Source organism: Solanum pennellii, chromosome 2, assembly GCF_001406875.1.
Source record: "Solanum pennellii chromosome 2, SPENNV200".
Lineage (NCBI taxonomy): Eukaryota > Viridiplantae > Streptophyta > Magnoliopsida > Solanales > Solanaceae > Solanum > Solanum pennellii.
The window spans coordinates 57,814,309-57,826,524 of record NC_028638.1 but is presented as its reverse complement, the minus strand read 5'-3'; the positions used below and the strand labels follow the sequence as shown (position 1 = coordinate 57,826,524).

The window sequence follows — 12,216 nt, the reverse complement described above, 5'->3', positions numbered from 1 at the left end:
CCTCCGCCAACGGATTTGAACCCTCACTGCGCGTGTACATCACGCACATCCTTTTCGCGCGTAACACATTATTCCCTTATTGGCTACTTTAAGAGATCAGTGTGATTGGTCCACGTACTCATATGACAGCGTAATATAGCTGCTCACACCAATGGCTGTTCAGTAAATTCATGTAGTTTCTAGGGCTAAAAATGAGAAAAGAATGATGTCGTAGCGCAATAATTTATTCCCATATCTCGTATGATTTAGTTTTCACCATTTTGTACGCATATAGGATACACAAACAAAGGGGAAGGGGAAAAATACCGAGAGGGTATTTAATTGTGTTGTGTTTGAGAGGGATCTTTCTTCTTTATACTGATATTCAGATCTCTCTCTTTTACGATTCTTCGCATCAGCCATGGGTATCTGGGAAGCTTTTCTCAATTGGCTTCGAAGGTATATTTTTTTTTTTGTTATCATGAACTTTGCAAACTATAATTCGTGAAGGGCTAGGACAAAATACTAAAAAAATTATCAAGTTAAATAGGATCCATATAACCTATATCAATTAAATTGAGATTGATGCTTAGTTGATGAATTTTTCTATTATTCATCCTCTTTGTTATAATGTGCCGATTATTGAGTATTTTGTGTGCTGTCTATTGGTTAATTACATATGGGGATGTTGATATGCCGTTGTTGGCTTATGGATAGGTTAAATTGTCATGTGGTGTACGATCTATCTTCATTTTTTTCCTATTTGGATGGTCTGTTGAACGGTTGATTAATGACTCTGGTGTCTGTGTCTTCCTATTTGTTTTGTTTGAGATTTCTGGAATTTCGAATAAAAAAATGGGAGTTTTGCATCTTCTTTGTTAGTCAAACGAGTCTTTGATTTGTTGGGACAGTACTGTGTGTCTGAATTTTATCATGAAACTTGGGTAATAGTGGTCATCGTAGTCCCACATATCTTACAAATTTCTATCACTCACTTTCATATGCTGGAAAAGAAATTGGAATGTGAAATCAATGGCAGCAAACATTCAGTCTGGTTATGAGATGTGGGCATAACAAGGTTTTGGGGTTTTTAGGCTACCAGATGTTGAACTGTCTACAAAAGGACTTCTTTTTTCCAACTCTATCCAGCGTTTCTCTTATCTTGTCCCATTTGGTCACTTCTGAAAGAGTTATGACTTATGGGGCGGAAGTTTCTGGTCATTCAACCTCTATTGTACTTCACTACTACACCTCCCAACAACACTACAAGGCACATTAAAAGATTGTTCTTTTAGGTAGTGTAAGAAGTAGTTTGAAATGACAAAAATCTGTTTTATTTTGAGCGTTTTAGGATAAACCTCTCAATCGACACTAGTAGTTCTCATCCACACTCAGAGGTGTAGCCAGGGTTAGGAGTCGGAACCGGTAGTTCTCATCCACACTCAGAGGCGGAGTCGGTGTTCTAAATTTTAGGATAAAAATATTGCAAAACATGCTTTCTTTCTTCTTCTTCTTTTTTGAAAAGAAACTTTTGTTGATAGTGAGGTTTGAACCCACAACTCTAGCGTGGAAGACATTTCCATAGACCATTCCTTACCACTGAGCGGTCAATTAGTTTTGTTAGGGGTTTAAAAGTTAATATATATATATATATATATATATATAATTTTCTAATACAAATACATGATCTACGGAAAAACTACTTGATTTGTCCGAACCCCCAAACCCCCACTTAGGCCCCTGTCCACACGCGCAAGAAGGATTTGACTAGAAAGTCGTCTTGCTGATGCGATAGTCCTTGGGTATGACCACATTCGTTTCGACAATAGGATAGGGAAAGAAAATCTATAGACGAGACCAACTGGGACTGAACCTTTCTATCTTCTTCTTTCTCTTTTTGTTCCCGCCTGCCGAGGACCTGTTTTTCAATTCATGTTGTACTGATTGTAAATCTTTTGCTACCTGTGTTTCAATTCATGTTGTATTGATTGTGAATCTTTTGCTAGCTATAAGAAGGGATTTCATGTCTTTCCTTCTAAGGATCCTGTGCCAGCTGAATCGTGTTTCTTTCCCTAATATGGTCGCTTATTTTTTTTCTCTTTGTTCATGAGAAGGTCTTGATAACTTATTCCTTTTTTCATGGTATCCTTTTGGTTTATTTACTTTCCAGATTTGGCTGGACATTTTCCACCTAAATCCTTGTAGCTTTTGACTTTTCTAAGTTTCTTGCAAAAAAAGTGAATTGTGTTCCATCGGAGTCATTGTTGTAGACAGACTCTTTGCCTGGTCAATGATTGACCACCTCTTATCAGAAAAATCAAGTCTATATATGTGGTTGGAACACCTTTTAATATTTTTGGAAGGACTAGACACTGACTGATGAAAGTGAAACCATTGATGCTTCCCCTTGACCTTTCATCATGTGCAAAACTTTTTCCTGAGGTTCAACTGGGTGATTCCAGAAATGATGACCAAAAATAACTTATATTTGACAGATTTTACAATGTCACCATCCGTTATTCAGTCTTGTGTCATCCCACCATGCTTGAGCACTTTAGATTAGTTGCTTTTAGTGTAAGGTCTTTCAATCATGGTGTTGCGTCTCATTATTACTTCAGAGTTTGGAACTTGACTGTTGAAACTTATTGTCATCTTCTTTCTGAGGTAGACTTAAAAGTATAAAGCATGTCAGAATTCCAATATTTTAAATGCACTATGTTTCCTTTGGCTCTTATTAAATGATTCCTCATGTCAAAACTTGCTTGTTCCAGCCTCTTCTTTAAGCAGGAAATGGAGCTTTCATTGATAGGATTGCAAAATGCAGGAAAAACATCTCTTGTAAATGTTATTGCAGTAAGTAAATTCCTTGTTAACCTTCTAGTGCCAGCTCATCATTATTGTTTCACTTGCTTTGCTTCCATATAACTGATGGAATCTGACACCTTAATGGGTTTGTTTCTCTCTTCTTATTCTTAGACTGGTGGATACAGTGAAGACATGATACCAACTGTAAGTTTTCATCCTAAAGGATCTCATACCGGTTTTTACTTTTTGGCAAACTCTGCTAAATACTTTTAAGTGATCTTATATAATTTTATGGAAATTTTTGGTATTCAGGTGGGATTTAACATGCGCAAAGTGACGAAAGGAAATGTCACTATAAAATTGTGGGACCTTGGAGGTCAACCCAGATTCCGCAGTATGTGGGAGAGATACTGTCGTGCTGTTTCTGCTATAGTGTATGCATCTCCTCTCCAGCTTATATTATTCTATTTGCTTTTACAGATAGATGTAAGATGAATCCATTTATACACTCATTTAGAAGATAACACATGATACTCTTATTACGAATTGAGATGAATCTTCTCCATGGTTTATTAATGAACAGTTTTATTGAATCTCATGGTTTGCCTGTCCTATCTGGTGCTTGACAGATTTATATATTTATGCCTTCGATAGGTGGAATTCTTGATCTTGATCATTTATGTGTATTTAAAGGAATGATGCTAAATATGTTGCTCCCTTAAGAGTTTTAACAAATTATAAGGACCTCAACTGTAATTTGATATACATGAATTCTTATTTTATAGCCTTGAGCTAATTTGGTTTCTGGAATGTTTAAATGTCCTTCCCTGCAGTTATGTTGTTGATGCTGCTGATCCTGATAACCTCAGCATATCAAGTAGTGAACTCCATGACCTGCTGAGCAAGCCATCTCTGAGTGGTATTCCATTGCTGGTGCTGGGAAACAAAATTGACAAGCCTGATTCCCTGTCCAAACAGGCTTTGACTGACCAGATGTAAGTGCGGAGTATTAAGCTAGCGATTGGTGGCCTTTTGGCCTTAGTTTACTGTATGGTTGGTTAGTGGAAGGGAGGTAAAAGTTTTATCTTTCACTTTAGGTCCAATTCCATAAAACTGGAAAGGAAGGAAAAGAAATTTACTTCTTTCACATGGTATAAAAAGCTTTTGGAAGGAATGCAAATACCTCTGCATGTCCTTCTCATATCTTAGCGGCAGAGAAGATTGGATCATCCCTCCTATTTTTATAGCATTAAATATATCTAGGTGGTCATATCTTAAAGAACATTATGTTGTTTTGCAGGGGATTGAAATCAATAACTGATAGAGAAGTGTGCTGCTATATGATCTCGTGCAAGAATTCCACCAATATTGACTCAGTCATTGATTGGCTTGTTAAGCACTCGAAATCAAAGAGCTAATGATGACTATAACTTTTTTTTTTTGTAGTGGTGCTGATTTGTATGATAAATTTGCGAGGCTATTGGTTTTTTCTGCTGGTTTCTCCAGAGTTCTCTTGTACTGTAAATTAAGTTATTTTGTCTATTGAGTGAGTTGTTACATGTTTTTTTTCTTCTTTTTCTTGCCATTTTTCGTCTCAACTCTCTCTAATTGTGTTTGCAATTCCTCTTATACTTTTTACTGGTCTGCTGCACGACTTTGTGTGAAAGGAACGGATCTTTTAAGTTTTATATTTATTAGAATTTAGTCTAAGCTATCATAATATTTCTGTTATTTCATATATGGAAGCCCCAGTTAATAATGCCAATTTTGTGTGTTCTTTGATTGAACACCAAATGATTGTCAATTCCTCTTTAACGTTGCAGTGATGGATTTTTGTTGCATAATTGTTGCGTGGTTATTAAAAACAAATGACTTGTTTTTTTTAATTTAAAGTATATTTAAAGCTTTTAAATTTCTATTTTTTAGAAAAAGAAAAAAATATTTGTGAGTATTTTATCTAATAAAAATATATGATCTGTCAATTACTTATTTTTTCCAACTATTTATGCTGTCAAGTTCATATTACTTCTCAAATCAACATTTTAGACATCGAAAATTGTTTCAAAACAATAAATTTTGAGTCTACTATTCCAGAAAAACAAAATGTTATTTTATTATAATTTAATTTTAAGATTCTCATTTTATTTTATTAAATAGTTTGATAGAAGTGGAAATAGTAGTGTAGTAATGTTTAACATTTTAAAAAAGAAAATGTTAGCTCAAATAAATCATTCGTGGTAGTCTTATCAGCAAAGAGCGGGGAGGACCAACCTGTAATTGCTTCTGCAAATTTCACTTCACTTCTCATTCCTCCATATCCATGGAAGCCACCACCGGACCTCCATGTATTCCCTCTCCCTCACCGCCAATAGACATCGGAAAGTTAAAGCAAAACCTCCTGCAAAAAGGTGTCGACCCAACTCCGAAAATTATCCACACACTCCGCATAAAAGAACGTCAAAAATTCAACAGACGCCTCGCAAAAAAAGCCGCTAAAGAACCCCCACCACTCACAGATACCCAAAAACAAGCCCTCGCCGAGGAATCATATTTCCAGGCCGTTAAATCAGAGTACAAAAGCTTCAAGAAAGAGGTGAAGGCCAAAAATGATGAAAGAATGGTGGGAAGGCCTTGGGAGAAGATTGAGAAACTCAAATTGCAAGAGCTTTCCAGTGAGAGTAAAGTGTATTCTGGTGACAAATTGAATTCTGAGCATCTGTGGGAGCTCAGTAATATAATTGAGAGTGAAAGAGATAAGTTTTCATGGCTTTTGGATAATGATGTTGAAATCAAGCAAGGATGGTTCGATAACGAAAGGGCTAACTGGGATTACAGACAACGTCGTAGAGGCGAAGCTGAGATTATTCGGTTTATCATTGATAGGTATGTAACCCCAACTAATTTGCAATTGAGGCCTTGTTATTGTTGTAGTATCAATAGTTGTGCAAGTATACCTGACTTGTGTCCAGCTAGTCTGAAATTGAGGCTCCTGGTATTGATAAGTGTGGCAGTATATCCGACTCTATCAATTTGGTTTTAAGTTGTAATTGTTGATGTTGTAGTACTATTGATTAAGTGTGTGAATTCTGCATGTCCACTGTAGGTTGAAGAATTGAAGCTGATAATTTTCTGCATTGTTGTTGTAGATTGAGTGGGACGGGACTTGGTGTGAAGGATTATAAGTTTTCTAAGTTGATGAAACACTCTGGATTGCAGTATACTGAGGAGCAAATGCTGAGGTTAGTGCAAGGGCTTGGTGAAAAGGGACAGTGGAGACACGCTTTGTCTGTTGTACACTGGGTTTACACCTCTAAGGAACATAGACGCAGCAAAAGCAGGTACGTACGTTTTAATGTTTTATCAGCAATTAACCAAATGTTATTTCGTTTATGTAAGTAACTATGATGCTTTTGTTTCAGAGCTACAGTTTCGTCAGTATTTAATCTATCATATATATTTGTTGCTTCCGATTTCTTGAAAAAAGAGAAACTATAATCTTTGCTTTATTTAGGTTCGTGTACACAAAACTGTTGGCAGTTCTGGGGAAAGCAAGAAGGCCCCGTGAGGCTCTTCAAGTGTTCAATTTGATGAGAGTATTTCCTAACTCTTCTCTGTCGGTTCTTCTTAAATATACTCATGTGACGTGGTTGGAGAGAGCCTAACACTTTGTGATGTTTAGGGGGATGCCCATATTTACCCTGATATTGCAGCCTACCATAGCGTGGCAGTTACACTTGGCCAAGCTGGTTTGCTCAAAGAGTTAATCAACATCATTGACTACATGAAGCAAAAACCCGAAAAGTTAAAGTATATGAGGAGGAAGAATTGGGACCCTGTTCTTCAACCGGATCTTGTGGTATATAATGCTGTAAGTAATTGTTGTCCTTCCTGTTGTATTTTTTCTTTTCTGATGAAAACTAGTGTTTTTACTTCTGGGTGCCAATTTCTTTTTTATGTTTGATAATCTTCATATTTGTGACTTCATTGGTCTACCTAAATGGCTTCCAGGTTTTAAATGCTTGTGTACAATCCCGCCAGTGGAAGGGAGTGTTCTGGGTTTTTGAGCAGCTGAGAAGGAATGGTCTTAAGCCAAATGGGCCAAGCTATGGACTCGCAATGGAGGTAGTTCATACCTTTTTTCCTTATTCACTTAATAAGAGTTGACTTTTTACTACCGAAGTCGATCTCTAAGGAAGTGCTTTGAGTTACAGAATGTCCCTGGCTCCATTTTTTTAAACTGTAACAGCCTATGAAATCAAAATAATTACTTTCTAATATCTGGAGGCATAAGATACTTTTGATACCTGTAAGGAGCAATCACTATAAGTAATTGTTTTGCCTTCTGCTTAGAACTTGAACAGGTGTCATCCATCTTATGTTTTTACTAAAAAAAATTGTGCTTTTTTCTTGTGTTCCGTCTAATTCATGGTTCAGATAGAATGATTCTAGGAAATCGCGAACAGCATGTGAATTGCACCTTGATTACTGTTACGTGAACAAGTTAGAGAACACTTTCAGATGATCTGTCTTGTTAGTATTTGAAAAGGAAATGCTCATTTACTAACTTCCATTCCTTGTTTTGAAAAAAAAAAGACAGGGAAAAGGAAATGCTCATATATGAAGTAAGAAAATAAATAAATAACAAACACTGTATCATTGCGTGACTTGCTGACACAGTAGATTTTAGACTAGCATCACCAAACAACCATTCAGTGAGGATTTCTAGTAGTTACTTATTGGAGCGTGGTATTAACCATATCATGATTGTTATTTATTTCCAAGTAGTTATAGTAGCATTGCAAGTGTTACAAGCGTGTTGCAATTTTATTGAAAGGTAATGTTGCAATCTGGAAAATATGATCTTGTCCATAAGTTTTTTGGAAAGATGAAGAAAAGTGGGGAAGCCCTAAAAGCTCTTAGTTATAAAGGTAAGATGGTTTCTTTTCTCTTCCCCAACCTCCAATGAAAAAAAAAAGAAGGAAAAAGAGCACTCGTTTTTTTTAACTTACCGACTTATTGTGGCCTTCGTTTAGTTCTTGTAAAATCTTTCTGGGAAGAGGGGAGAGTCAATGAAGCCATTCAAGCGGTGAGGGAAATGGAACAAAGAGGAGTTGTTGGAAGTGCTTCAGTGTATTATGAGCTGGCTTGCTGTCTTTGCTACCATGGAATGTGGAAAGAAGCATTCTTGGAGGTGAGGGTACCTTTCTCTTTATCTGTCTTCTTTTTGATGGTTTTTATAACCCCGACTTCCTTGAGCTAGTGAAGCTGAACTTATATAGATAATTATTTGGACTTCCTTAAGTCAGTTCCTATGTTGCTTGCATAAAAAAGTTCTTTTTTCATTTCTATTGCTTAATGTACACTAGTGGATTAGATATATAAAAAAAGTTAAAGCGCATTTTTTACTTTTTGGAGGACCAAAGGTTTGCATGTAGTAGATCACTTTTTTCAGGCTGTTATAAAGACTGTCATTTAAAATACCACAAATTTATTGGGGTTTAGACGATGCTTATTTTGGCAGATGTTGGATTCTAATTGAAATCCAGCAATAATTTCATTCTAGAAATTTCATGCATTCTCAACCTTGATTTTTTGGTAGTTCTTCAAGCCCGTTGATTGAGGAATGTAGCTATTTTTGGCTCTTGCCTTTGTAGCCAAGACTGTTGTCATGAGCTTTAAAAAGAAAATGTTGGTTATAGTACTTGTAGAGTAATTCATTGTGTACCACGCATTGGTTCCTTCTGTTTTATTTTCTTAAACTTCAATCTTTACTCATTACATGCCTCAAAATTTTGTTGCCTTCAACTATGCATCTTCGGCTGTGTTATTTATGCTCTCTCTCACTCTCATTGAAAAGGTGGCATAGTCTTATTTTCGAGACTTCTCTCTTTGTGTAAATGTGTCTGCTTGGTTCATCTTCTGCTGATGTTTTGATGCACAAACTCAATGCCAGTCACTCCGCTCTTACTGCAGATTGAGAAGCTGAAGATGCTACGTCGTACAAGACCGTTGGCAGTTACCTTTTCTGGCATGATTTTATCATCCATGGACGGTGGACATATTGATGGTTGTATATGTATATATGAATACAGTAAAAAGCACTGCAAACCTGACATAGGAATCATAAATGCCATGTTGAAGGTTTATGGCAAGAATGATATGTTCTATAAAGCTAAGGAATTATTTGAGTGGACTAAGACAGAGAGTCATGGTCGTCAACTTAGCGAGGATGATTTTAGTTCTTCCCTTAGGCCAGATGCATACACATACACCTCGATGCTTGAGTCCTCTGCTTGCTCTCTCCAGTGGGAATACTTTGAGTATGTGTACAAGGAGATGGCTTTAGCTGGGCATCTGCTTGATCAAAGCAGACATGCGTACCTCTTGGTGGAAGCATCAAAAGCTGGGAAGGTAAAATTTGAAAAACTGGCTTCTTTATCAGGACCTGCATCTTATGAGTTATGATATCTTTTTGACATGCGAATAGTAGACTAACACCCTTGTTCCATATAGAAAGAAAACTTAATCATGATGTTTACCTGGTCAAAATGTGTAGGACTATAGGTTGATTCGACTCATTTCAATTATTTACTTGCAATTGAGCTATGACAGAAAAAAAATGAGTGAAAGAAAGATTGTGTTCCAGCTGAGTGTCTGTTTTGGACTTATAAAAATCAGTTGTTGGAACTAGATTAAATCCTGTTTGTTTGTATTCAACATTTCCTTTTATAAGCTGCTTTCGTTGTTGATGCAGGTGCATTTGCTAGAGCATGCCTTTGATGCAATTCTGGAAGTTGGTCATATACCACATCCATCATTCTTCTTTGAGATTCTATGTCAAGCTACATGCCAACATGATCATGAAAGAGCCCTTGCTCTAATTAAATCAATGGTTCATGTTCCATTTCAAGTCAGTAAACAAGAGTGGATTGACCTATTCAACAGCAACAATGGAAGAATTAGCCATTCTAGTTTGAGAGAATTATTGGATGTGATATGCAGCCAGAGTTTGGGATCAGACGCGACCATTGTAAACTTGTACAGGGCATTGAGATCTGTTTGTGGATCTTGCACGTCAAGTATGCTTATAATAGATGAACCTGCTAAATTAACAGATGCCAGTGCTATGACAGCTGACAAGGATGGAAGTCTATATAGATGCAGTGTTCCAGCAAATACAGATGAATTACCCCTTCAGCATGTTCAAGTTGATGAAGATGACTGTAGTGATGAAGCCTACGATGAGAGAGAAAAAGGTGCTGATGGAGAGTTAGTTTCGGATATCTCACACTTAAGTCACAGAGAAGATGAGAGAGCTGGGACAAACACAATCTTTGAGCTTTCTGATGACGAATTAACTTTTGATGACCAACCTGATTACTTGGATGATATCGATCAGTTAGAACTCGGGATGTCTAGTGATGAAGACGACAACTCTAGTGAAACCAAGGTTCCCTCAGCGTATGAAATATTGAAGACGTGGGAGGACATGAGAAAAAAAGATGCTACATTCTTCAACTTTCAATTAGGCCAGATGTGAGTTTCCTTCACAGAAATTGCTTTCCTTGTGATGACGAGCCTTCTTGCAGAAATGATGCTGGAGATTAACTATGATAAAGGGATCCTGGAATTTCAACCTTGTAAAAATAGAGAACTATAGCAGTGAGATAGTTGAAGCATATGACATGTGGTGTGATATTATATGATAGATTACTCGACAATTAATTTACTCATTCTTCTCAAGTTTAAGACGTTAGGAGAAGGAACTTGGAAAATAATGTTAAAATGGAAGTAGTTCTGTTATTATTTTCTTTTCCACTAGCCAATTCTTTTTGGGTACAATGTATCAATAAAAGTAAAAATAAATACATTAAGATTCGCTATTAGATTTGAATTACGATACGAAAAAAATTTCATAATTTAGTTGGTTGGTTATTTGGTTGGAGTGGGGAGGTTCAATATTCATGCTGTAATTTTCTACCCCAATTTTGTTTACAGAAGTAAAAAAAAAAGGCATGAATCATAATATAAATACTTTGACTTAGTGTTCTTAAATCAATTTATCTCATTTGGAAAATAGGATAAAATAATTTTAAATTAAATAGGATATACTTAATTTTGAGATATCCACTTGATATGGTGTATCAAACTAAGAATTAGTATGTATTATATATTTAAGAATTAATAGACGTATAAATAAAAATATTAATACTTCAAAACATTTTAGAGATCTTCAATTAGTAACTCAACACTGTCTGACAACACAAAACGACACCGTTTTAATTCAGTCCCCCTTCTCCTTTCACCTTCTTCCCACTTCTCTAAAACCCTAATACAAAGTCTCTGCAATTACTGAAAATGGCATCTCTAGTTTCGAAAATCTCATTGACAAGACTCTTTTCACGGATCCGTGCCCCATCAATAGCTTACACTCTATGCACAGCTACAGAAACCCGAACCCAGAAGTTGGAGCGGATCGCCGACCAACTTCTGGACCTGAATAAGCTCGAAAAGCATGACTACTCCATCCTATTCCGGCACAAAATGGGTCTTAACCGATATGGACCTGCTGTTTCAGGTTTGGGCTCTGGATCTTCTTCGTCCGGCCCTGGTGCAGCGGCTGCGGATGCAAAGGTGGAAGAAAAAACCATCTTTGATGTAAAGCTTGACAAGTTTGATGCGGCGGCGAAGATTAAGGTGATTAAGGAAATTAGGTCTTTTACTGATTTGGGTTTAAAGGAAGCTAAGGAGTTGGTAGAAAAAGCGCCAGCAGTGGTGAAAAAGGGAGTAACGAAAGATGAAGCTAATGCCATTATAGAAAAGCTCAAGGCAATAGGTGCTACAGCGGTATTAGAATGAAATTTCCAATTTTGCCTCATGTTCTTATACTTTAAATTGTTATTTTTATGGGGAATAGAAATGGAAATTGTACTCCATTTTGACGAATTTTGGTTGCACATTGCTAGGGACTTCACTACATTGATTTGCTACTCATTTTTATGTGCCCCGTTACTGTTTATAGTTCCTTGTTACTGCTTCAATAAACTCTTGTCTTAGTTCAGTTACTCTGTGCAATAGAGTAGATTGAAATTGTAATAACTTGCTGGGATTGAGCATGTTGATTATCTTGGATTGCAAGATCCATTGTTCTCCCTTTTAACATGGATTTACTTACAAATGGCTTACTAGCAGTGATAATGTGTAAGCATTTGATATTAGTGCATTTAGCATTTCTCTTAATTTGTAGTCGCTATTGGAAAATCTGCACAAAATACCCACATGTATGTCCTTCCTATCGACACATATACATTAAAGCAATTGCAGTGGTGTAGGGTTTACCTCGTTGATCGCTTATCTTTGTTTATTTGCAATCTTACATAGAATTTGTTGAATTTGTAGTACCTCAATGATGTTGGTGGTGTTGACTGATCT

General features: G+C 36.5%; 3 protein-coding genes across 3 annotated transcripts; all 3 read left to right on the top strand.

Annotated features, from left to right (window-relative positions):
* The first annotated feature begins 244 nt into the window (after positions 1-244).
* Positions 245-4,450, top strand: LOC107008868 (ADP-ribosylation factor-like protein 8a). The gene is made up of 6 exons (XM_015208071.2): positions 245-438; positions 2,751-2,832; positions 2,956-2,988; positions 3,097-3,218; positions 3,618-3,779; positions 4,085-4,450. The coding sequence occupies exons 1-6, from the start codon at positions 401-403 to the stop codon at positions 4,200-4,202; spliced, it is 555 nt and encodes a 184-aa protein (XP_015063557.1). The 5' UTR covers positions 245-400; the 3' UTR covers positions 4,203-4,450.
* A 526-nt stretch (positions 4,451-4,976) lies between these two features.
* On the top strand, positions 4,977-10,605 carry LOC107011442 (pentatricopeptide repeat-containing protein At5g67570, chloroplastic). The gene is made up of 9 exons (XM_015210951.2): positions 4,977-5,667; positions 5,931-6,122; positions 6,296-6,377; positions 6,464-6,652; positions 6,793-6,906; positions 7,619-7,712; positions 7,818-7,975; positions 8,758-9,195; positions 9,539-10,605. Exons 1-9 carry the CDS (start codon positions 5,105-5,107, stop codon positions 10,322-10,324), a joined length of 2,616 nt encoding a protein of 871 aa, XP_015066437.1. The 5' UTR covers positions 4,977-5,104; the 3' UTR covers positions 10,325-10,605.
* Positions 10,606-11,014: 409 nt separating this feature from the next.
* LOC107009353 (50S ribosomal protein L7/L12-like) lies at positions 11,015-11,962 on the top strand. Its single transcript, XM_015208670.2, has one exon. It carries the CDS (start codon positions 11,143-11,145, stop codon positions 11,641-11,643), a length of 501 nt encoding a protein of 166 aa, XP_015064156.1. The 5' UTR covers positions 11,015-11,142; the 3' UTR covers positions 11,644-11,962.
* Positions 11,963-12,216: the final 254 nt, after the last annotated feature.